This window comes from Lagopus leucura, unplaced genomic scaffold (genome assembly GCF_019238085.1).
Source record: "Lagopus leucura isolate 7727_CA_CO unplaced genomic scaffold, USGS_WTPT01 Super-Scaffold_100027, whole genome shotgun sequence".
Lineage (NCBI taxonomy): Eukaryota > Metazoa > Chordata > Aves > Galliformes > Phasianidae > Lagopus > Lagopus leucura.
In genome coordinates this window covers 1,294,512-1,318,842 of record NW_024962278.1, presented here as the reverse complement: position 1 = coordinate 1,318,842, position 24,331 = coordinate 1,294,512, and the positions used below count along the sequence as shown (strand labels likewise).

Sequence of the window (24,331 nt, the reverse complement as noted above, 5' to 3'; positions counted from 1 at the left end):
TTTCTTTCATTTGCTCCAACTTCACACCTCTGAAACAGACAAGGCGATGGTGTTGCACAGGTAACCCCAACACAGTCCAGATTTATTTCTGTGACAGCTTCATCCTGTATGCTGAGTATGTAGGAGGTAGAAAAAACAGCATTTAATCATAAAAGATTCTGGTTTAAATGAAATACGCGCATGGGAGAGTCTGACTTACTGTTGCAGCCTTAAATCTAACATTTTCAAACTGTTGAGTCTTGATATCTTAGGTGAGTGTTGTTCTGTGGTGCTGAGCGAATGGTGTCTGACCAGCAGAGGAAACAAAAACAAGAGGAGGAAGGTGTGAAATGCAGAGACATGCCAGTCTCAGTTACAAGTTGTTTGCGACCAACTACTTGTCATTTATTTACATCTCATTTAAAAATATACGTGTGTCAAATGTCGGATTTCTCTTCTTGTAGTGCTGATGAAAGTTCCGGTGATGTCAGTGATATTTTATTGTGAAAGCTTAAGAGACTGACCCTCCTGGAACAATGGTGTGAATATGATGGGATCCTGTTCTGTTTTTTGTTTCTTTTCCTGTAGGTGAAGATGAGAATGAGTTTAAGAATTTCATGCTGCCCCTCACTGTTTCATTTGAGAGTGTGACTCAGATGCTCAACAGCAGTTTAGAACAAGAAGAGGCAAAGGTAGGTTTATTTCAATTACAGGGAAATAAATTATTGATGGAAAAGGCTTACAGTAGGGCACCTGTTCAGCCACAGATTGTCATCTCAGCTCTCTTTCTGTCTGTTGAAATGTGTATACCTGTATATTGATATATTAATACTTGTATGCATATGCGGATAATGAAGTACGTAGGCAGTGGAGATACAAAGGCCATGAATGACTGTCATGAAAGAAACTTTGTACAAATATTTGATAAAGACTTTGGGATTTTCAGTGCTTTATGGATCAAGTGACCTCGTTTGAGTTCCATTTGTAATCAGAGGGGAAATGTTAATTCATTGATAGTTCATCTGTTTCATACTTCCCTTTTCTACGCAGTATCCTATTGTGTTTATTAACATATCTATTAGGGATATAAGGAGACATATTGTAACACACTTGATAAAACACTGCTGCTTTAAAGTTGTTGGTTTTTTTTAAACAAGAATTTATTATATAAATCAAGACTTTATTAAATGGCTGGGCATATATGTATAAATAGGAACTGGTCTTGAAGTATTGCACCCTTAAACTGAACAAAGTGATTAGGATAACTGATAGCTAAATAAGGTTTTTATGTGCCTGTGGGAGCCATATTAGGATTGATTTGACAAGTCAGTTCAGCTGTGGCAACAGTCATAATATCTAACACAACATTATGTTTTATTAGTAAAATCCTTAAGTGCAGCAAGCTGTTTGTGTCAAAACAACAGTATATTTTAGGGAAGAAAAAGACTTGCTAGATGCAAGCTGCATCATCAGGAATGATAATATATTAGGGAGCTATTGCATTAAAGAGAGCCCCTTCCACTGCCACTGAATAAATAGTTACCGGTGCAGGCTGGAGCCTTGCTTCAGCCCCACAGGGTAATTTGGAAGGCACCCTCACAGCAATCCACTATTTGGAAACAGTTTACAGAATAATGGAAAATTAAACAGACGTCATCGTTTTCATCCACTTCTTCTTGTAAGAAAATGAACAGATACCCGAGAAATATTTATCCAATGATTTATCTGCAGAGCATATCAGGCATGAAGAGAGGATGCACAGTTCACAGGAACCACTTGAGCTGAGCTGCTGTCTTTTAAAAATAAGGCTTGATATTATTTCGACGTATCCTTAATTTTGTCTATATATTTAGTTTTAGTGTCTTTTTGTTTGTGACATGCAGGCAGTTAAACTATTTGGGGTTCATCTTTTATATTTTGAAGTCATTAATTCAAACAGTTGGAACGAAGAGGTCACTGGATATCGTTCTCCTTTCTGCAGGAGGCAGCATTTACCTCATGTGAGAATTCCATTTATTAAAAGAATTCTGCTGCTGTCCTGCCCGGTTTGTTAGGAACCATCTCAGCAGAGAAATTTTAATGGAGTGCCAGTGATATATTCCTAAACTAGCAAGTTCTTAACGACCCTGGAAAGTGACTGCTTGATTACACTTTAACGGTATTTGCAAATAAAATCACAAGTAATTAAGGGGAAATCTCCAGGCTTTTGAGCAAGTTTGATGCATGATAACTGCCTGATTCAGCTTCATCTAGAGTAATGCTGTGTAGACAAGAGCTACTGAGATCAATAGCAACATAATGATAGTGGCAGAATTAAGTGAGTAACCTGAGAACTGTGTCTTCAAAATGCATGCAGCTGCCACAAGCCAGGGCCACACAGTGCACTCCGTGCTTCCGTCCTAAATGTTCATCAAAAGACGCCCTGCAGGAAAATGGAGTTAGATGCTCTTTATTGCTGATCGTGTCTCTTGCCACATTTATCAGGGAAATTGGATTAGCAGTTGGCAGCTGCAGGTAGACAAGGTTCTGCAGTGATTAAATATGCAGCTTGGCTGCATTTGTTGTGACAGACCTTTAGTAAATTCTACTGTAAGCACCATCTGTCTAATTTGTATAAAGAAAACTTGGTGCTTTAAGCTACTGATAAAGGACTAAATCTGTTGCTTTATCATAAACAAAACTTTTGCTGTAAATTCTCTTAAATGTAATTTATTGGGTTAAAGCTATTTTTCTATCACGATGGATAAATAATACATGCAAAAGTGCTTTCAGGTACTTCATTTCCCAAGTACTGAGAACAAAAACAGTTCAGTTCTTCAATAAAATGCTTAGTATTCCACTCCACAGGGAGATGACACTGTTAAAATATCACTATGAAAATGGTCCAGGACTGCCAAATTCATTTAATTTGTGGTTTTTACTAGGACTTTCTAACTGGCTAGGGTTTTTGTTTAGTATTTCTGAACTGCACCATTGAAAAGCAGTCACAGCACGGGAGCTCTTTCTTTTTAAGATACATTTGTAATCGTTCAGGCTGCACGCAGAACATATGTTTAGGTTTCTGTTCTGGTGAGATCAAACGTAATTGAAGATGGCTTAAATGATTGTGCGTCGCTTTTTTTCCTCTCCTAGTTCCTTCTTCCCGTTCTGGTATTGATACAAAAGAAGTCCAACATTAAAACAGAGGTGATTTTCCCCTAAGAATTTTGGGGTTTCTCGTGCCAACCCGGTGAGGTAATGCAGTGACCGGGCAGCCCGAATCTCAGGCGTACTTTGTTTAGAGCTGTGACATCATCAGGTTTGATAGAAATGGGTGGAAAAAAAACATCTGAGGAAAAAGCAGTTAAATAGCAACATGCTATCTTTAGCCGGTTTGTAGAAACTCCATGCTGTTAAATTATTTAAAATCCTTGATTTTCAGCTTGCACACATTAAAAGTTTTCACACTAAGTGCCAAATGTTGCAAACAGCACTTTAACAGAATGATTTTGCTTTGATCCCTGTAGCAGTTCCTGAATAATTTATCACAGGTTATTGCCTTAATTCTGGAGAGGGATAGAGCAATAAAGGCAGATGAAAACACTCCAGTTGAAACACCTTGGGGCCTGCTCATTCCTCTGACACGGCTCTTTTGTTGGAACTATTTAGAGGTTATTAAGACGTGTCTCCAGAATTAAGAGTATGCTGTAAGGATGAAGACAGCCATCTTAATTCTAAAGACAAAGCGCAATGACCCTTCACCTTTTTTTTTCCTTTGTTGTTATTATATAGTAGAATTATGAGGGTAATATTATAGCTGCACCCAGTAGTGCCACTATGGTTAAGGGTCTGTCAGACTTTCCATTACAAACCCTGTTTTGGGGGTGGGTGCCGTGAGGAATCTCATCCCTGCTCAATTGCTGAAGTCAGGCACTGGGCACACGCTGGCACGACAGGGTGGTTGCTCTGAAAGCATTTACATGTTCATTTCTTTTCTTTTAAAAGCCTGCTGAAGGGGCTCAGCCGGGACTTTGAACCAAAACGCTGCAGTTGTAAAAACTGGTTTGATTTAATGCTCGAGGAAGAATATTTTAAAACTGAAATTTGATCAAAATTGTTTTGTTAGTAGGAAAATCAGTGTGCAAGTCTGCGTACCGCTGACGAGATCTGTTCACTGTGTGTCTTGTATCTGTTGTAGTTTGCTTCTCATCTTACTCGTTTTGCAGCTACCAGTGCTGCTATCTGCTCTCCCTTTGCCTCAGAAGCGGCTGGTTGTAGTTGGGATGAAGCAGTGTCTTCATGTGCCATTCAGATTGCTCTGTTAAGCTTGCAAGGCACTTTCAATCCCCTGAGATGACAGCCTGAAAGGAGACGTATCAGTGTTGCTGTTTGCCTCTAATAAGTTTTGTGCACATGGATGCTATCTGAAAAATCATAGTAGACCAGTAAATGTAAAAAACCTAAATGTCTTGGGAATTGGATGGTTTTAGTGAGGTCCTGGCCTGGTTTTTATTGTTGTTGGTTTGTTGGTTTTTTGCTAATGTGACTTCAGCATCTATGGAATCCGGAGTGGTTTTTGCTCCAACTGAAGTTTCAAGATACTTGTTAGCAGCAACATAAATGGAGCAGGATTTATCTTGGGATTCTGTAGCACTGCATACAGGCTGCTCAAATCCTCAGCTGTCAGAGGTCCTTTTTTATTAAGTTGAGTTCTGATTCAGAGCATCTAAAACTAAACCACTGAGTACTCTGGAATTGTATGGGACAAGACCATTAACTATTGTGCTGCTTTCTAGATTGAGGCAATTTATCAAGAATTATATTAATTATATATATATATAATTATATATATAATTAATTGTAATATTATAATTAATGGTGTGGGCCTCTTAATACCGATATCGATACTGAAAGCAGAGTAGGCATGTTATGGGGATACACTGGGTTGGTTGCATTCATCTAGGCCATGTTCTAGAGACCGCAGTAAGACGGCGAGTTCAACGTCAAGCAAAGGCCAGTTCATGTCTTTCTAGGGGCTGTAGCTCTCCTTCTTCCTTGCATCAGCCTTTACTTCGTGCAGTATTCCGTACCACATTTTATTTAATTTTATTGTGCTAGTATGGGCAAGAGAACCCAAATCATTCTGGGAGATTTCCACCTCCTCGTGTATTGTTGTGTCTTTGTATCCCTTTGGGTAGAAGCGTAAAGCATTGCTGCCTTGTTCTTTTCATTCTTTATGGTTTGGCTGCCATGTCTGCCACAGAGTTACTTTCTGTGTGGGCAAAACAGTGCACGAAGTATGAAAATGCAGATAAATATAAGGATAAAGTTACGATTTTATGTCATATCTTCTCGGTATTGAACACTTCCTCTCTAGTGATTTCAGAGTCCCATTAAAGTTAATGAGAGTTGAGACCTCTGAGCATCTTGAAAGTTCAGGCCATTAGAATGCACAACAGAAGGGAAGTGCAAATATTAAAATACTCCTAGCAACCTCACCGCTGTTTCGAAGAGGACTCAATTTATCCTCAGATAAATCTACGTGTATGGCATCCAAGTCAATTGGACTAATGTGTCTGCATAGGAAAAGTAGAAACTAGCCCTTGTGTAAGATTACGTGCAGCAGTTTAACAAGGCATCAGCCGTAATTTGCTCTTTGTGTAATCAATTAGAATTAACACGTGAATCTTACCTTTTACGTTTCTCAACTCTGTCGATATTACGGTATTATCACTGAGTGCAGTTTTGAAAACTCTCTTTGAAAAGAGAACTCCTGGCTGTTTTGTTGCCATGCTTCTGTGATCTTTTAACCAGGCTCTGCAGTGCTGTGGGCTTCATAATGGAAAAAAGAAATCCCTACTACAAACCCCACCTGCCACGCATGGGTTACATTTATTAGTACTAATTCACTATCAAAAAGGAATATCTGTTTAACTCCAGTCAAAAAAATGTGCTTATGTTGTGAAAATACTTTTCATTCGCTAACGTTTTTTGGTATTTCTATTAATTATCGTGAAAAACCCTTTTAATAGGGGCTAATTATCTACATGTAGTTTTGTCTGCCTTTGAGCTGAAAAGGTTCTGAAGCCACTATTCATTAAAGGGAAAAAAATCTCAGAATTAATGTTAAAATGGATAGAGATTGACTTGGTCCCCTGTAAATAAACATCAGTGCTTCTTGGAGAAGCCTATTTTGGAAAATGACTTTAAAAAAAAAAAAAAAAAAGTTAAAATAACAGTGCAATGAGAATCTCAGTATAACCTTAAATGCAGCTCGTTATGACTACTAATTAGTCTTAGACCTCATTTTAAAATATTACAGGCTTAAATTAACATTTTATTGTTATTGCTACTTTAAATATATTAATACAGGAAGTACTTCTAAACTTAATGCACTGTCTTGGAGCATTGTTTTAATTTGCATTATTCATTAGTATGGTATATTGAATAACCAAAAGCATTTTCTGAGCACTGTGCGAATGTTCTCACTGTCAAAGTTGTGGAAATCTTGTTTGTTGAAAGAGCCTTAGTGTTTTTTATTTTAAAAAAAAGTATTTGAGCAAGGCATTTAAACTAATGAATCAAAATCAGATATGTGGTCATTATTGGCTGATTATTACTCCATCTGCTCTGTGCTAACGTGAAAATCAATTACAGTGTCTCCTTCCCACTGACAGCGTATGTTGATCGGGCTGGCAAGAGATCTTCGAGGGATTGCCTTTGCACAAAACACAAAGACCAGCTACACCATGCTGTTTGACTGGATGTATCCTTATTACACTATGACAATACCAGCTCTGTGCACAGAGGGATACCAGGCCCCTTGCATTAGTTTAATAGTATGGCACAGTGGGGAAGAGGAAACAAAGCTAAATGAACTAATGTGTAATCAGCTAAAATTACAGCACAATGGCAACCATGCAGTTAACTGGGAAAGACCACAGAGAGGTCACTTTTTTTGTTGTGTCACACTCCTAATCTGGAAAACACATCCAAATGGTTTCTGTCCCTGCTTAAATCCATGATGTTTTTGTAAAGAGAAGGCCGTGTCTTAAAGCACAACGTACCTGTGATTGTTTTAACATCAGAAGTGCTTTAAAAAAAATCCTGTACAAGTGCAATCTGGGGGGATTTCTCTCTGGTATGAATCATGTCTTTAATTTAGTCAGTTACTGTCTATTTATGTCAACTCTATTAATATCACAACACCTGCAGTCTTCCTGATCAGAAGAAAATGGACTTCTGAAACCAAAATCCGAATGTTTAGGCTGCAGCTTTCTTGGATAAATGATGATAATGCAGCTCTGTTTGCTTTCAGTATTGTACGTATCTTTGTACCAACAAATATGGTAATTCTCGTGGGTATTTCCCAAGTACTTAGAGAAATGTTTTGTATTTTCATAAATACGAAGGCGTAATTCTTTGTGGGCACAGTCATATTAGAAAAAAAATACTGCAAAATGTAGTGAAGCAACTGCAGCTATTGGCTTTATAATTTAGATCTCAAAGCTGTGGAAGTTAATTATGTTTATTCTATGAACAGAAAAAATAATGTGCAAGTATAGCTGCATGTTTTATTAGAAACGTTTCAGTTAAATAATGAACATTTTCTGTTTGCTAATCTCTTTTTCTTTTTCTTTTCTTTTCTTTTTTTCTTTTCTTTCTTTTTTTTTTTTTTTTTAGCAAAAAAAAGAGTGCATTCTGAGAAATGGTGACTAGGACATCATCCTGAAAGGATGACAGGGCTGTAGAACTGAGCCTGATACGATCTGATAAACATCCTTGTACAATGGGCAGAAGGATTGTGATGACCATTCAGATAAGCCCTATTTAAGACCTTAACAAGCTAGCAATGATTCTGTCCATGTGCAGGCTCTGCTTGCATGACGCAGCTTGCAGAAAGAAAAAAATCCAAAACAGAAGGCAATATAATCTTTTTTTTTTTCCTTTAAAATCAATGGAAAGCATCACTTAATTTCAGATTTAGAGAACTGGAGGAAAAAAAAAACAACAAACCACTGAAGCCAGTCTGTGAATTAGCATCTCATTTTCTAGTGAGCACCATTGGGGTACGTTTAACTTCGTTAGTACTGCTTGTGCTTATGTTACTCTAAAACATAATAATATAGTCTGGAGGATGTGTAAAAGTAGATCAGTATTGTTTCAATTCCAGACTCACTTTACTTTGTTTTTCCTGGTACAGCACAAGTTTCACAGAGCTCTGTGCTAAACTGGAGAGCTCCAGCTATAAAGAGAGGGAGAGGAGAGACTTACCTCCTCAGCATTTGAAAGAAATGGATTCATCCATGGAGGAGGGTTTTTTTTTCTGCAAGGATTCAGGATACGTAACCCTCAGGATCCTTTCCTGTAGGAATTAAAAATACATGTATTAATTTCATTTTATAAATTAAGTTCATTTCAGATAAACAAAACCAGCCTTAAACTTTTGGATTTCATGAATCTATATTAAGAGTATAGATAGACTAAAATGAGTCTTTGTGGCATTTGAAGCTTCAGCTTTCCCGGGTACCTTTCCCTTGCACAGGTTCAGAATATCTTTCCTTACCACCTTTGGCCATAGGGATAGCTGTGAGCTTCTGAGCAGTGGCTTTCACCTCGGCTGGGTCCAATTTCATCCAGGTGTGGATCCAAAGCATTATAGCAGAATAAGTTGCTGTTATCTCAGCTCCTCTGTGCTGTAAAAGCAGCAGAAAGAGAAACTGCAAAGAGGAGGGAGGGTCAGCATCTGATCGTGTGGTGTTATGTTTAAGTATCTTTTGATTACTATATTTCTTGTTTCAAATTTCGTGTCAGAAAATTTAAAATTGCCTTATATTCTAAAGGCAAGCTGTTTTTCAAAACAGATTTTAATTCTGTACTATTTGAAACTTTAGTCTTTTAATATTAAAAACTGCCGATACAGGATATTATGCACAATACGTTTTAATCACTTGCATTTGTTCAGTCAGTAAATAATAAGGATAGGCAGGAAATAAAAGTGTGAGCTTTTAATACCGTGAGATCATTCTGTACTGAAGAAGCACAGAAGCAGTTGCTTATGAATCACTGACAGCAGAATTTTCCGAGGAAATATTTTGGGTCTAATCCCTCTGTTACCAATGAATCACTCGTAGTGTTTGCTCAGGTGAGAGATTCCTCTCTTTTTTTTTTATGATCCAAGCATTTAGGATTTAACTTCTGTCCAGTAGGTGGCAAAAATGAGCAAAAATAATTCCTTTCAAGTTCTTTCAGTCTCAAAAGGCGGGGAGGGGGGATGCCACCCCTGTATCCTCAATTTTACCATTATGATGGAGTTATTAGGATCGTGCTTTAGAGGTGAATCGTCAGGTATGCTCAAGCTGCACTAGGTTGCCAAGTAGGGCTGTTATGTAGCAGGCTTGCTTATACTAATTGAGTTTCTGTAGCAAATCAGGCTTCTTGGAAAAAGGCCAAAGGCTTTTCATAATTGTATTGACAAGAAAATGAATATGATAAATGGTGTTCATTCAGCTGAGACAAGATTTATAGTTTTCCTCTGGCAAGGGGTGAAGAGAAAATACTTACAATAATAGTGAAATTTGTTTTAAAGTTGTGTTAGGTGATCTCAAACAAAAACTGGATTAAAGTATTTCAAAATATTTTAAGCAGTTTTAGGTGTTGTGTGTAGCACCTTCCTGAAGAATCCCAGTAATGAAAGGTCACAGAACCACAGAATGGCTTATGCTGGAAGAGACAGCAAGCTCCAGTGCCTGCTGTGGGCAGGGCTGTCCCCCAGTACATCAGGCTGCCCAGGAGATGAAGGAAAACATCACACAAACCAGCAAAGAGAATAAAAAAACCTGGGTATGAAAGTCATTTGTTCTTCCCCAAACACTGATATGTCAAGCTGTCAGTGATTCCAGTACCACAGCTTGGAAAGTTCTTGTCTTTTATAATTGCAACACGTGGGTGCTGTAATTTGTAGGCCAGTCTTGAACTTGAATGTACAGCCGTATTCTGGCCTCAAGAAATGAAAATAATCAAAGTCTGGTTTTCTTAATGGTTATGATGATTGTCTTTGTGTATTTCATTCTGTTTCTTGCTTTAAGACTGCCTGGACAAGATTCTGAATGTTTAATGTGTTTCTTCCTGCTAATATGAGACCGCAGTCTCAGGTCCTTGGTCCTGCAGTCCAATAAATCCATGGCAATTTGGTTCTGAGTTGAGGGCGATATCCACATTTCTGTACTTCCAGTCAGTATTTCTTACAGTTAGGTGTAACTTAGAGGCAGTCTTCCTCTGTTCCTCCCAGTTGATTCTCAGTATTTTATGACTTCTGATGCCTGTAAAAGAAAAAGGTTGCAAGAATTAGGCTACTGGGTTGAGTCAGAGTTGCAGTGTGCTGGATAGCACAGGGTGTGTGTGCATGAGCACATGAAATTGTTGAGAATTGTTCCGATAAAGATGGAGATATCTATACAGAGAGAGCCACGTAGCCGTGAAGGTGATGGAAATGATCTGTCCTGGAGGAGTTTCACCTAGGAGTCCTTTAGGGGTTGTGGTTGACCTTGATGAGGTATGCTTCTTTATGTCCTTTTTCCAAATCTCTTTACCAAATTGTTATTGTTACATATCTATCCAAATCTGTTTGATGTTTCTTTAACAAAATAAAGGCATTTACAGCCCAAAGTTGGCCTCTTCAAAAGTATTTTTTTTTTAAGAACTGAAATTTTAGGTTTAAATGTTTTAGGGATTCAGAATTTGAAGGAGACCACTAAACTACTGTAGAGATGAAGGTTTTCTAAACACATTTTCCCATAAAACAAGGCTATACACAATCCATAATGTGTGTGTAATAGGTGCTATTGCCAATTGCATTGATTGAAACCTTTGCATTATTCCTTGCAGTTTGCATTCTTTTCAGCTTGAACAATAAAGCTGGTAAGGTTACATTTGTGAATTAGCCAGATTCCTTGAAGTTTGTGGTTAAAATACTTAAAAGTACCGTTGTCTTTAAAACTAATTTCTTCTACTTCATTGTTGTTGTTTGTTGTTTTTTAATAGCAAATTGCTGAAGCCTTTCCATTGACCCTAGCACTTACAAAATGCACCTATGGTTTCCAGACTTTCCTTGACAATTAATGTGAGCTTAATGCTTGAGCTTGTGAATTGGGATAGTTAATCATATTGGATGTGTTAGCAGCCTGTGATGAATACTCATCTTTTCGTTGTAGGATTTGGCTGTCAGGTTACTCTGCTTTCTGTTTCCTACCCCACAAAATTCCTTTTACCACCTTTCTTTCGTGGATGTGGGCAGGCTGAGGAGGAAGTTTGGCTTTGGAGATGAGTCGCTCAGTTCAGTCTGTACCCTGTGTAACGCTGCTCTGTTTCGAGTATATTCACCATCCTGTCGTAGAGAGTGAGTGCTGTAAGTCCACCACAGGAAACAGTGGAACTGGCTTTCGTGACATTACAAAGCTGAGAGGTGATGTGGGCCATCTGTGCCCTCTGAGAATATTTTAGGCAAATAGGATTTGGATTTAAATCCATATTACTGAGTAATTCTCCTTGGTACGTTTAGCTCCAGTTTGACTTAAGATGTAAAGAACCCTCTAAAGGGCAGCAAGGGTATATTCCACATCACCGTCTTCTGCTATATAGAGATTGTGCCTACAGTGCCTCGAGCAGCTGGCAGCAAAAAGGCACCAGTCTTTAGGAGCCTCAGACAGACAGCAGCAGCCAGAATGCCTTCCATCTGTCTGCACAGTGCTGTCGTTCATCAGCTGTTCATCATGTGTGACGGCTTGGCCTGCTCCAGAAGAGCTGAGACATGACTGTGTCTACATATCCAGGAAGCATGTCAACCTCCATGCGTTTCAGGCTTGTATTTCATGATCCAGCATTGGGTGCTTGGCCTGTGTGTGACTTGGTAAGATTCACAGTGGTTGCCTGCATGGTCTGAATAGGCAGTAGCATTTTCCTAAGAGCAGTCACTATTTCTAGTGGCGTTAAATAAAGCAGAATTATATGACATGAAGTTAAAAGAAAAATAAGTTTAATATTAAATAAAGTCATTAACTCTGTTGGCTAGATCGTATCTCGATAGCGAATTGCATAGTTAAGTTCTCTTGGTTCAGTATCATAAAAGCTGTTTAATTCTTTACCAGTGGAGTTGTGCTACCTCCCTTGTATTTACAGGCCTGCATTCTTATCCGAACAAACTCTTCTTTTCAGCAAGTTGGGAAAAGTAAGGGTCAGCTGTGCATCAAATCATTGCATCCAGTGTTTGGATACAGGCAGTAACTCATTATATTTTTGAGTTACATTGCAGAATCTACTAACCTTACTTTCTTTTGTATTGCATTCTTTCCAAGCCTCTGTTAAAAGAACCGATACCTCTTGGGTACCGATGAGCAAACTTTTGGGGCAGCTCCTCACTGATCTCCGCACAATTTGTCTGAGTTCTTTTCTTGAATACTCTGGAAACAAAGCAGTGCACAATGAGATTATTCCCAACCATCTGAGAGCAAATCCAATATATATGAGGTGGCGCTGAAACTGTGGCCCCTGGGATTTGCTAATTTGTAAATCTTATTCTAGAGAGTAGGTCAGGTCTAGATATACAGGTAGCATGGACAGATATTCTCCCTGTCAGAATGAGGTGCATCTGCCCCCCTCCCCCCCCACTTGACGGTGTGCTCTGGATAGGGGGAAGTTTTGTAGGATGTCCCATTGTCAGTACAATCTTTAACTAATTTTGATGAAGATACCCTACATACATTTCTGTTCTGCAAAAAGCTATTGAACTGTGGTACCAGGAAGCTGCATGTGCAGCACCTATATTGAAACTGATGGCAGAATTCATGCAAACAGGTAAGAATCACGTGGAAATTAGCTAAGTGATGAATATTGCAGTGGTGTGCATTCTGTCTTTCAGGCTTTGTCTTTGGCATTGCTACTTCTGTAGCTTTGGGAACAACATTCACAAACAAAATTCAGCTTTCAGTGTTGTTGTTTTACCATCAGGAACATGCAAGAACCTGCTGCAGTTTTATATTAAAAGGTAGTGCAATAGTATGCTTTAACTAGAGATAAATATTGACTTCATAATTAAATATCTGAAAATAGTCTCCTGTCAAGGTTTGCTGCAGGCTGTGGTTGCCTTAAGCCAAGCAGTGTACATATGTGCCTCTAAAACTGCAGCTCCCTGACAGTTGTTTGGTTGTTGTTTTTTCCTTAGTTCAAAATAGGAAAGAATATTATCCAACACAGCATTATTTATAATCAGCTTGTAAGTAGCTTGTCCCACAACTAAATTCTTCTTCATGGGCTCCCTGAAAAGGCCGCAGAACAATTCTAGTAGCTGATGTCAACACTTTACATTGCAGGTGTTAGAATGAAGTTTCTCTTTTACCGCTGGTAACAGAACAATTTATTTTGGGGATGTTACAGATGGAAATATTTAGTGTATTGCCCAAAGGAAAAAATGAATTTGAAATGAGAAATGGATAGTTAGTGTCTCTGTGCTGGTTATCTTTGTGACCAAAGTGATTGGGGTTCTCAGCAGAACAGGGTGTGTGCACATCGCTTTTGATCCAGCCTTGCAAGTCAGTCGTACAGGGAGAAAAGGTGCAATATTTCAAGTTCGAAGAAATACTTGTTGGAATGGAGTGGCAGGAAAGTGGTGCCTGAAATTGGTGAAGCGTGATGTGTGCTGGGGGCCTGCATGGCTGCACGGCCTAGAGGAGAGCTGCTGTGTGTGCGGACTGCCTTGCCGTGGCTTCCTCTTTGGTTTGTGTGGGTTAATTATGCCTTTTATCCCAGTTGGGTTGTAGTAAAGGCTGGACAAGTTTAACCTATTCTTACTGACAGTGCCGTGCGCAAGCAGTGCACTCTAACAGTGCTGCAACTCGTTCCGAGGAGAGACTGTTAAAACATAAACACAGCACTCTAATAATAGCAAACTGAAGCAAAGAGGAACTGGAACAATAAATCTTATGCAAAAAAATGACTACTTTCCATATTCATGTTGTTTTTCTGTCTATTGGTATTCAGAAAATCTGCCTTGTTCCCTTTAGAAAACATCATCTGGGATGGAGGTTTTCATGAGTTGTGTAGTGCATTAGTTTTTACAGGTTAGAATGCATTATACAATATACTTTGACATGGTTAAAACGTGTTACAGAGTATCAGATTTTGCATTATGCCACTCAGACATTGAGAAGATGTGCTCTTTTTGTTCTTGCCTCTGTGAGCCATTATCATTTTGAGCATGTGGAATCCACAAATATTTTGCATGCAGCACATTTTGTTTATTGGTAAATACTCAGACTTACTCCATAATTGGAAGCAGTGGGCGCTGCTTCAAGGGGCTCAGAAAACAAAAAGTTGGACTTAGAGCAGTGAAAGATAGCGACTGCTGTCTCTGTGACAGGGGTCTTACAATCCACATACCACCAAAAGCAGACTAACAAATGGGTCAGCCAGGGGTGCTCTGTGTTACATCTCGCAGTGACAGCTCCTTTCCTGCTCAGGACAAACCAGCACTAAAGGTAAGGTTTTTGCTAAAGTTACTCAGAAACTTAAGATCTGTGTTGAAAATCAATTTTTAAGTTCTAAATGGCTCTCACTTAGGCATAAACTGGAAGTTAAAATTCTGTATCACAGAGAGAATAGACAAATACAGCAGAGTCTTTGGCAATAACTCTGCTGCGTTTCCAACTTGGGGACCAAACGGTTTGTGTTGGCTTTGCTGAAGTGTTTGCATCAGGAGAGAGAGCGTGGTTCCATCTTCTTAAGGTCTGACTGTTCATAGAATGCATGTATTGCAATTTACACTCACAGAACTGGCTTTTGATTGCCATGAATTTTATGTGGCAGAATAACCTGTGGGGATTGGCTGATTTTAGGAACAAGCAAGGGTAAAAGTTATCCCAACTAGTTGGACTGTGGGAACTCTGCATCATTCTTCTAAGCTGTATGCAGGCACAAGGTGCTCACGGGTCACCGTGAAGGGAAGTATGTGTTGTCTTGTCACCATTTCTGGTTAAAATTGTTTCCTCTTTTGTCACCACTGTGTCTTAAGCAACCATATTTAGATAACTAGAGTCACATCATTGGAGTGAAAGCTAGAATTTATTGAGTAAATGTACTGTGTGATCAGCAAATACGTTTTCTCTGTTTTATGGAATGAGTCCTTTGCAGTTTTCTGTTTTGATGACCATCTGAGCACTTTTACTGTTATTTTTTTCAGGTCACAACGTTTAAATTTTGATGGATCATCTCCAAATGGAATTCTTCTCTTCAGAGAAGCTAGTGAAATGATTTGTACGTACGGTAGGTATTCATTAAAATTTCCTCTGCAGTGTCATTCTTCGCCTGTCTCGTGCTACAGAAATCCTGTTAGTTCCTATCCCTGGCCACTGCTGAGTTTTAGAGAACAAAGCAGGACTGCCATGTACTACCACCCGTCTCAGCCCTTTGTGGGCTGCAGAGCTTACTGGCAGACCTTTGGAGCTCCTTTCTTTCACAGATGGGGATGTGTTCATGTAGCACTGTTGCTTGTATCACTTCAACAACTCTTTTAGCAGCTGTAAATGGATTTCAGCAAAGATACGAATACTCGTGAGGTGTTTGATCTTGGCTACTGATTGATAGGTGTGGGTTGATTTTATATATTCAAATTATATTCCAGCAGCTCCAAGACATAATAGGACCATAACAGCTTTACCCTAGAGCACTGTTACAACTGCTCATAATAAGTTGCTTCATTTTACTGTTCCCACTCAGGTATTCAGTTGCAACAGGTCTGTGACACTGACTGTTCGTAATAGACTCCAGCTAACTTTGTAGCTTAAAATTTCACTTCCTAAATATTTTGAAAGGAACATTACCAACATTTTTGCAGATTTGTGATTTGTGTACGAGGAAATAGCCATAAATGTCCTGCTACTTTTCAAGAGAGAAAACTGGTACATCAAATATGCTTTCAATGCATTCGGGCTGCATTTTAGGTCTGGAAATTGTGTTTGTTACGTGGCTGCTTGTAAAAAAACCCTTTGGGTGTAATCTGCTTTTGAACTGCAGGGTATGGGAACGGTATATGCAGAATGCATTTATGTAGGACAGAAGAATATTATCCGTCTAACTCTCACTCCTTGCCAAAACATTTCTCTGTTTTCTTTTTCAAAGACGCCACGTTCTAAGCTGGCACAAACCTTCTAGCTGTATTCTGAGGTACATTTGTGACACTGATTAAAACAAAAAAAAAAAGCTTTTCCTTGTATGGGAAGAAAGAGGTAAACTTTCCGACTTTACTATAAAGTTTCTATTAGCTTTATACATAGTTTGCATTTAATGACTGGAAATTTTCTTTTGATATAAAGAAATGCAAATGTAATCTTGAGCTTCAAGCTCGCTTGTCCTGCAGTACTGGACCCCACTGCCGTTACATTTCCTTTTAATTGCAATCAGCCTTTACCATCATTTCTGCTCTTATTGAAACGATACCTAATGATTGTTCATCCAGTTATCTTAGCAGTGGGCCTCCAGTCTGTGATCCTTGCTTTGTCAGCCACACAGCCCCAGTCTTCTTCATTCTTAACTCAGGTCTACAAAACGTTCTATTAAGAAACCTTCTGCTTTCAAATGCAAAACGTGTGTGTTTGTGGGTATGTGTGTGTGAAATTCATGAAGTTCTCAGTCCTGAAGGATTGGTAGTTCTTGGGCACAGGGACCAGACAGCATCTTTTGGCTCATGCTAGGATTTAATTAGACACTGTATAAGGAAATTTCAGGACAGTGCAGATTTAAGATGTAAATGAAGCAGTGGAGCCACAGCGTGTGCTGAAGGCTGTGTCCAAACACCTGTTGCTCCCTTAGTTAAATGTTGGTTCTTGTGAACAGTCGTGAGGGATGTGTGGGCATCAGTTTGTGTGTTGTAGGAAGAGCTGAAGTGATGATGTAAGAGCTTTATTCCACAATTCCCTTCCTTGTCCTCCATAACTATTTTGCAATGGAAAAATGTTGTTTTACTCAGTACAAATTGCAGGAGGAGTGCTCTTAATTTCCTTCAAAATAAAAATCTTAAACCACCTGTCAACTAAACTTGGAGGAAAGATATGGAGATGGGAGAAGAGCCTCTACTCAATGTTTGTGTGCATGTAATTGTATAATATTTTTTTTTGTGTGTTTTGCTTTTAAAATGCATTCATATTCTCATCAGAGTCAGGGTCACAGCAGTATCTTTCCAACACTTAGAGATATTTAGAGAAATTGTTCACGTTTTCTCTTCTTTGAGTGATGTCAACACTGATTCCAGGATTAGACTCCCTGCAAAATGAACATGAAAGAGCCCCCAGCACAGTCAGCTGAAGCAGCCTCTGAAAGCAGTGATTTCCAATAATCCAGCTGGCTCTGTGCTGGCACAGATGGGCAGCACTGGCCTGCCGGCCGCCTCGGCTCAGCTGTGAGCCCTGCAATAAGCGTCCTGCATTAGCGATATTTCAAACTGCTGCAGCTCTTTCCTGAAGTGGTCATTGGTTTACACTCTGGGAGGTTTTTACTGCCCACTGTAAGTATTTCAAGATATACTGTAATTAATCACCTTGGAACGATTGCTGTTAACATTTTTAGCATTTATCACCAGTTAGCAGTTGATGAGATTTCTGTTCCAGTGGAAAGAATGGACACAACTCTTTTGGAAATGTGTGGTAAGGGTTCATTAGTGTGGTTAGGTACCTATAAAAATAACGATACCGAGTGAGTTTTCGTTAATTTGAAATGTCTTTCTGAATACCTTAAAATCTGTGCTGTTTTTAAGGAAAACTTTAGTCTTTAATACTGCATGGCTTTTTTTGAATTGATACTTCTCCTTTAAGCATATGTGGTCTTTGGAGACGTGCTGGGAAAGATGACCATGCAAACCCAGTGACGATGGTGAAGTTCAGCAGTGTTCTTGAGCAGTGCTTGCAATCTCGTTCTGAACAGCGCTGTGAGTCTGCTGTGTCATGAGTGTGAGAAACTTAACATTTTGAACGTGATGGTTGAGATTCTCACCTTCAGCATGATTTTATGGCTAAAGCATTAGGGAACAAATAGAAGACGGACTGCGGATTTCAAGAAATAACATTTGCAAGCATTTGCTTTTTATCTTATCCAGTCAGCCAGCCCTGCTGTATGTGCCTGCAGTTTACAGGGAGCTCCTCAAAGTTGATCAAAAAGACTTTTGAAACTCGGGGTGGATTTCATTATAATCCAAATTGTAATAATTGCCTTTTTAAACTAAGAGAAGCACAGAGTGATGAGATGAGACAGAGAGGGCAAAACAGAAGTAAACATTTATTTCCTCATGGTGTCCTTGTGGGCAAGTCCTTCCTTTCTTTCAGTCTCGCTCTCAGTTCATCCACTGATGCAGTGGGTTCCCATACAGTGTGCCCAGGCTCCTGTCGTCCTTGAGAAGTTTCTCCTGTCACCTGAAGGCCCAGCTGTGCCTGTCTTGGCAATCCCAGCCTGAACACCAGGCTCGCTACCCCTCACCTCTCCTGCTTGCTCTGCCCTGGATGCTGAGCTCCTCTCACAGAATCAGAGCACTTTGGAGAAGGCGCAGATCCTTTACAAAGACAGCTTGTTTTATGTGATAGGAATCAAATTTACATATGCCTTTGTTCTTTGTAAACGCTGGGCTGTTGTTTCGATGGGAATAACTTTTCTAACCAAACAGCTGGTAAACTCATGCGTCACTTTCTGTCCATCTAAAATTCTTGCAAAGCTTGTCAATGTCCATTTATGTACAGCTGGCACCTCCATTTACTGTGTGTGTTCTGTAAGATCTGTGCCAGGCTGAAATAAAGGTGGGGAAAAAGTTGGTGCTGTGGTGTTAGGGTGTGCATGAATGGATATGAGATGCTGAAATCTTCTTACATCTCTTGACTAACACATAACGTGTTTTTCCCTTAGACTTGTGTGCACTCATTTCACATATTTGAGTGAAAAGCAGAAAAAAAATCCCCAACAACTGTTTTCAAAATACTTTCAGCGTTGGCAGTTGTTGCTGAGCAAAATTTAAAATGTGAAAATTAGCACTTCAGCAAATGCGTGGCTGTGCTTAGCAGGTCTGGCTTTGTGACTAGGGCTGCTGGTTTATCCAGTAATGACATCGTGCTGAGGGCAGTTCTGACTAAGAGGTCTTTACAAATGCTATGCGTTCCAAAGATGTAAACCCTGGCATACGATGCGAAAGGCACTTAGACGGTCAATTATCCTTGTTAGGATCTTGTCCATTATGGCTTGAGACTGAGTGATACAGTGATGTAAAATAAACAGCTGAGAGAAGAAAATTGAAAGGAGATTGAATACTATGGTCCACCTTTCTTCATTGCCAGTATATCTCACTTTTAATTCTGAATGTGCAAGTCTCCTCACTGTGTTCTTGAACTCCCAATTGTATAGGATTTATGTTTCAGCACGTCCTGGAACCATCTATTTTTGTTTTGTGGCTGCTTTACATTTTAGTAAACCTCTTCCCTTTCATTATAGAAGACCGACATAAAAATAATACTTTCAATATGCTGTTTTTATTTATCTACATTCTGTCATGATATACTTTGATGTAAGTTTTTAATTTTGCTTCAGCTTTCAGCTGTTGTAGCAGTTACTGCTCAGGGTCAGCGATGAGGTTAGCCACAGTAGCACAAAACAATTTCCTGTTCTCACAGCCCAGGTAGCATTTGGATGTGGATTAAATTTTACCACATTTTCCAGTAGCCAGACACAATTATTTCTAATGAGCTTTAAATTGCTTCTAGAGCACATATTTCCAAACTTAGTGTGGTGATCCATTCAGTGCTAGCGACTTCATAAGACAGCACTTCTTCTTCCGAGCTGTGGTTAAGCAGGTATTTCTAATCAGTGGATTTGCTTACAAGTGGCTTGCTCACTGTTCTCAATTGCTGTTCCTCTGTTGTCCTCTCTCCTGCAATGCTGCTTCCATAATATATTGTTCTTCATTACTGACTCGGATTTCATCATCGTTTTCTTTTGGCAAATTTATCTTGGCATTATTCATGCTGCTTGTGCCGTTTTGAGAGGTTTTAATGCACGTTTTGTTGTTCTGGAGGCTTTAAAAATTAGTTTTTGAAGTTCTGCTCTCATCTTTACGATTCATGTTTTCCTTTTGTTTTCCATATATGGCCACTTTGCTATCCTGCCCTGGCATTCTGAACACGTGGAAGGCATACATTCAAAACTCATTTATGGGGCAGTAATGAATAATATGAAATATGAAACTGGAAAAGACAAGGAACATTATTTTTCCCTCTATAAATATGGTAAGTTTTCACAACCTCTGTTTAAGCTTACCGAAGTTTGTTGGTTTTTTTTTCAACTTAATCCAATTGACGCTTTAAAACATTATTTGGTTGCATTATTACCAGTGCTGCTTATTGAACTGAATTCTAGAACATGCCCTGCTTAACGGAAACTCAGCCACAAGGAAATCATCTCTGTATTATAGCTCCTACTGTAAAAGCAATTAAGCGAGAGCATGAAAGAGAAGCTGCCTGTCCTGACATGCTCCCACATCGAGGAGGGTTGAGGGAATGAGCTGTGCAAAGAGCTCTGGAGCATATTGCCTGCGGGATTCTGAGGCACGGCGATGTTATCTTCGGTCAGAGCATCCCGACATGTTTTGTAGCTGGCTTTGTCTTCCTCCTGTGCATGCACACATATTTTTCCTACAGCTCCTTCTTCCCAAAGTGCTGAGATGCTGACGCTGCCGGCCAAACGCAGACACTAATTTCCTGTATACCAGTGACACCCAGTATCTTTAAAATTCTTTCTCTGACCCCTGCAGTGATTTTGTATCATCTCTGAGGCTGAAGGAGCTTGTAATACTTTGTATGTAACATATTGCTGTGGCAAATGCAGGGCAAAAAGTTATATTAAAAATTCTTATTAATTTTGAAACTCGGCCTATTTTTAAGGTTTTGCATTATTCTGTTTTCTCCCACGTTAAGGATTTGGCCTAAGCTGTCTTTTTATTTGACTTTTTAATCCTCAGCAGTAACTCTGAAAGTTTGCTGATTGGTTTCTGCAGTTTCCATTCTGACAGGAGCTGTGAATTCCAAATACCATCTAAAAATTCTTTACATCGAAGGTCATTTTTATGGTGACTTAATTTCCTTAAATCATTTCTTATAACAATCGTTTATGAAATTGCATTTCAGTGTTCTGCTGTGAGGATTATAAATGTCAGCGTACCCTCAGTAGCTGTTCTGGACCTGATCCCAAGTCCTTCAGTAAATTCCTTTACATTCAGTAGTATCCATGGTGCGTGAAAATACTCCCCTGAAGCTCCAGCTAAATGCTACATGTAGAACATTCTTCTTTTTCATCTGGTCAGGCATAGCACCGTACTTGATATTTTTTTTCAATAACTAATGCTAAAACACCAGTCTGTTGCAGCACAGTATCTATTGACTTGTAGGCTGATGGCTGGGGGCACTGGTAACAGGGACCACAAGGTCTCTCACCTCTGCTGCTAATTTGAAATGAGCTGTTCCTACTCTTCGGCCCTTTTAAAATGAGTCCATGAACGCAGAACAGTTCTCTGTGGACTCCGTTCACTTGCAAAAAACAGCTTTTAATCTTGCACTAGTCACTAATTCTTCTCAGTGTTTTCATTAGAAAGGATGGGCACTGAATTCCTCCCTGCCAGAGCTGCCTGGGGTGAGGCTGGGTTGGTGCCCTTCTAGATGGAATGTATTGTGCTGATAAATGGATTTAAGGCTATAATCATCCAGTGAATTTTTTTGCTTGTTTTTTTTTTTTTTTTTATGAAGTAATAAAAATGCTAGAAGACCAGCCCTGGAGTAACTCCTATAATTCATGCTCCCGAGCTAAGGGATTCCTAGGGTTTTTTTCAACTTCCTTCCTCATCGTTCCATTTTTCCATCAACTTCCAATTAATTTCTATATACAGTACGTAGTTGCCTCCTTGACATCTCTTTCCATCTATTGTTGCATATTACATTGAGTTCTTGAAGGAGCTAGGATTTCATGGTGCCATGGATTGATCAGCTATGGATCAAGTGCTGTTTCCTTGGATTGAGAACTTTGTCTTTTTCTGAAGTTTGGTATCTATTGGTGTTATTAAACGTTTTCAGTAGCAAGCTTAGTAGTGGACAAAACCAGACAAGGTGTCCTACAGCACACTTACCTTTCTGACACGTTTTTGTCGTAGCAGTTGTTCACTGGTTTACATAGTGGCTTCCAAACATGGTGTGTGCCTTTCCTCTTCATCTCATGTGCTGACTGGTTGGTTGGTCAACTGTTGCAGAATTGGAACTTCCTTAAACTTCTCATTAACCGGACCTGGTTGTGTCACAAAGAGGGATAATAATAATAATAATAATGATCTGACTGGGATGTCTTAAATGGGCACCTGTAGGACCTTTATTTTAATTGCATTCCTGATTATATGTAAATAAAAAGTATTGCAGTAAACATATCCAAGTACAGTAGAAGACATTCTTTATATTTTACTGTGTAACTTTTTGAAGAGGAGCTTTTGGATGCAGGTCATTCGTAGTAGAATGGATCTGACACCATCTCAAATGAATTTCTATCCAGTAGCAGTCATTGGAATTCAGCCTCTTCCCCACTTGCATTATGTTCATGTCTGTAGCCTTCAAGTGCTTATATGGTCATTTTCAGTATCGAAAGCATTTTCATCGTAAGCATTAATTGTTATTAATTAATTCTAAGTGACCGTCTTTCCAAGCTGATTTCCAAGTTGACTCTTCTCTTCCCTTCCATAACTCCAGTGATGCCATTCCTACTCTTCCAAATCCTGGCTACTACTTCAAAGTAATCCCTGATTGTACTCTCAGTCCTTTAAGTCTGCTCTTCTGTTAGAACCTGATGGATAAAGTGCTTTGTACTTGCTAGAGTGGTAAAGAACATTAATGTTTTAAACAGTATCGTGTGCCTTTGTCCCTGTTTGCATGAACACCACCAAGGAGTGATACTTCAGTGTGTATTTTGCCAATTTTGTGATGTAAATTTCTGATTTGCAACGATCAATAACGTTAAGAAAAAAATTAAGGTGAAAATTAGCATGGGTTGGAAGGACAGTTGTGGAGAGATTGTTTAATAACAAGCCTAATAACACTTCATTTGTATTAAACAATGGTGGGCAGCCTGAGATGGGTGATGTGTGATGCAAGTTTTTCAGCAGTATGTTCGAATTGCCCATTACAGAAGGAAAACGGGCTCCCACAAATACCTCTCTCAGATGTGTTTGGAACTGTGAGCAGTAATGGTGCACGTCACCGCTGCTCCGTGTGCCAAGGTGCCAGAATCGCCATGACAGCTTGGTTAGATAGCAGGCAAATGAAGCACCTGATCTGCAGACCTTCATGCTTCTATTTGTAGGAAGTCTTTTAAAAATACCTGAGTTTGTGTTATTTTCATCTGGTTAGAATTAAAAAGAATGAACTCTTGTTGAGTACTAACAGAGTGAAGACCAGGTTAGCTTCTGCACCTGCCAGGCTTGCCACGGTCAGTGCCTGGTGAGCCTGCTTCATGGTAGAGATGAAGCTCTCAATCTCAGCTTTGTTCATCCAACTGTTTTAGCTCGATTCCATTAATTACTTTTTTTCTAATGCACTTTTCTCATGAAGACAAACTAAAACTGGGATGCTGTGAAAATAAGATGATGTTATGACAAGAGCCTTTAAAAAACTTGGTGATGAAAGCCTGTGAATAGTCAGATTTGTTCAGGGCATTGCAGTGGGATCTGCTGTGCAGCTGCACGGTGGATCCAAAAGCCACTATTGCCTGGTAGTGGCAACTGCAAATATTTACAGTAAGCTGTTATTTTTACATTTTAAACATGGATTTTAATTAAAAAGTCATTCCCATCTGTGACTGGTAAAATAGAGGCTTTTGTAATGGACATATTTGTTTTCTGAGGGATATATTTAGTGTGTGTATACATCAGCAGCCATCCCAAGAGACCATCATGGTAATGGATCAAAACCAGGCTTTGCTGCAGCGTGAGCAACTATAAAACCGTGTGTTGCAGCTCTGTTGAGATGATGAGTTCACGCTGATAGACTCAGCCACGGTCTGGGCGTAAATCAATGGCAGGAATTCCACTGCGTATATTTCAATTTTTGCATATGAATTCCCTGGTGACTATTAAGTTCTAGTCATGCTTACTGAACAATTCTTTTACTGTAAATGCAGAAACAATTTTTCCTTCCGAATAGTAATGAAAATAAAGACAAAATATGGGCTTAGATAGTGCCATCAAAATACTGCGGATTTGCAGCTGCTTACAGAAGTTTCTTTCTTTCTTTCTTTCTTTCTTTCTTTCTTTCTTTCTTTCTTT

The 24,331-nt window shown here is 39.2% G+C and overlaps 1 protein-coding gene across 8 annotated transcripts in view; it reads left to right on the top strand.

The window, feature by feature from the left end:
- The first annotated feature begins 585 nt into the window (after positions 1–585).
- The window catches only part of RANBP17 (RAN binding protein 17), a 52,784-nt gene continuing 29,038 nt past the window's right edge, over positions 586–24,331 (top strand). For 4 of the 8 annotated variants that reach the window (XR_006180723.1, XR_006180724.1, XR_006180725.1 and 1 more), the window contains exon 1: positions 18,176–20,264. Coding sequence is in view for 3 of the 8 variants with exons in the window: in XM_042880632.1 (XP_042736566.1) it covers positions 20,217–20,264 (48 nt within the window). In the remaining 5 variants the exon portion in view is untranslated. Of the gene's footprint in view, positions 672–9,629; positions 9,802–15,190; positions 15,274–16,128; positions 17,930–18,175; positions 20,265–24,331 lie in introns of those variants that run through there. The other 4 variants (XM_042880632.1, XM_042880631.1, XM_042880633.1 and 1 more) reach the window with 4 other exon arrangements.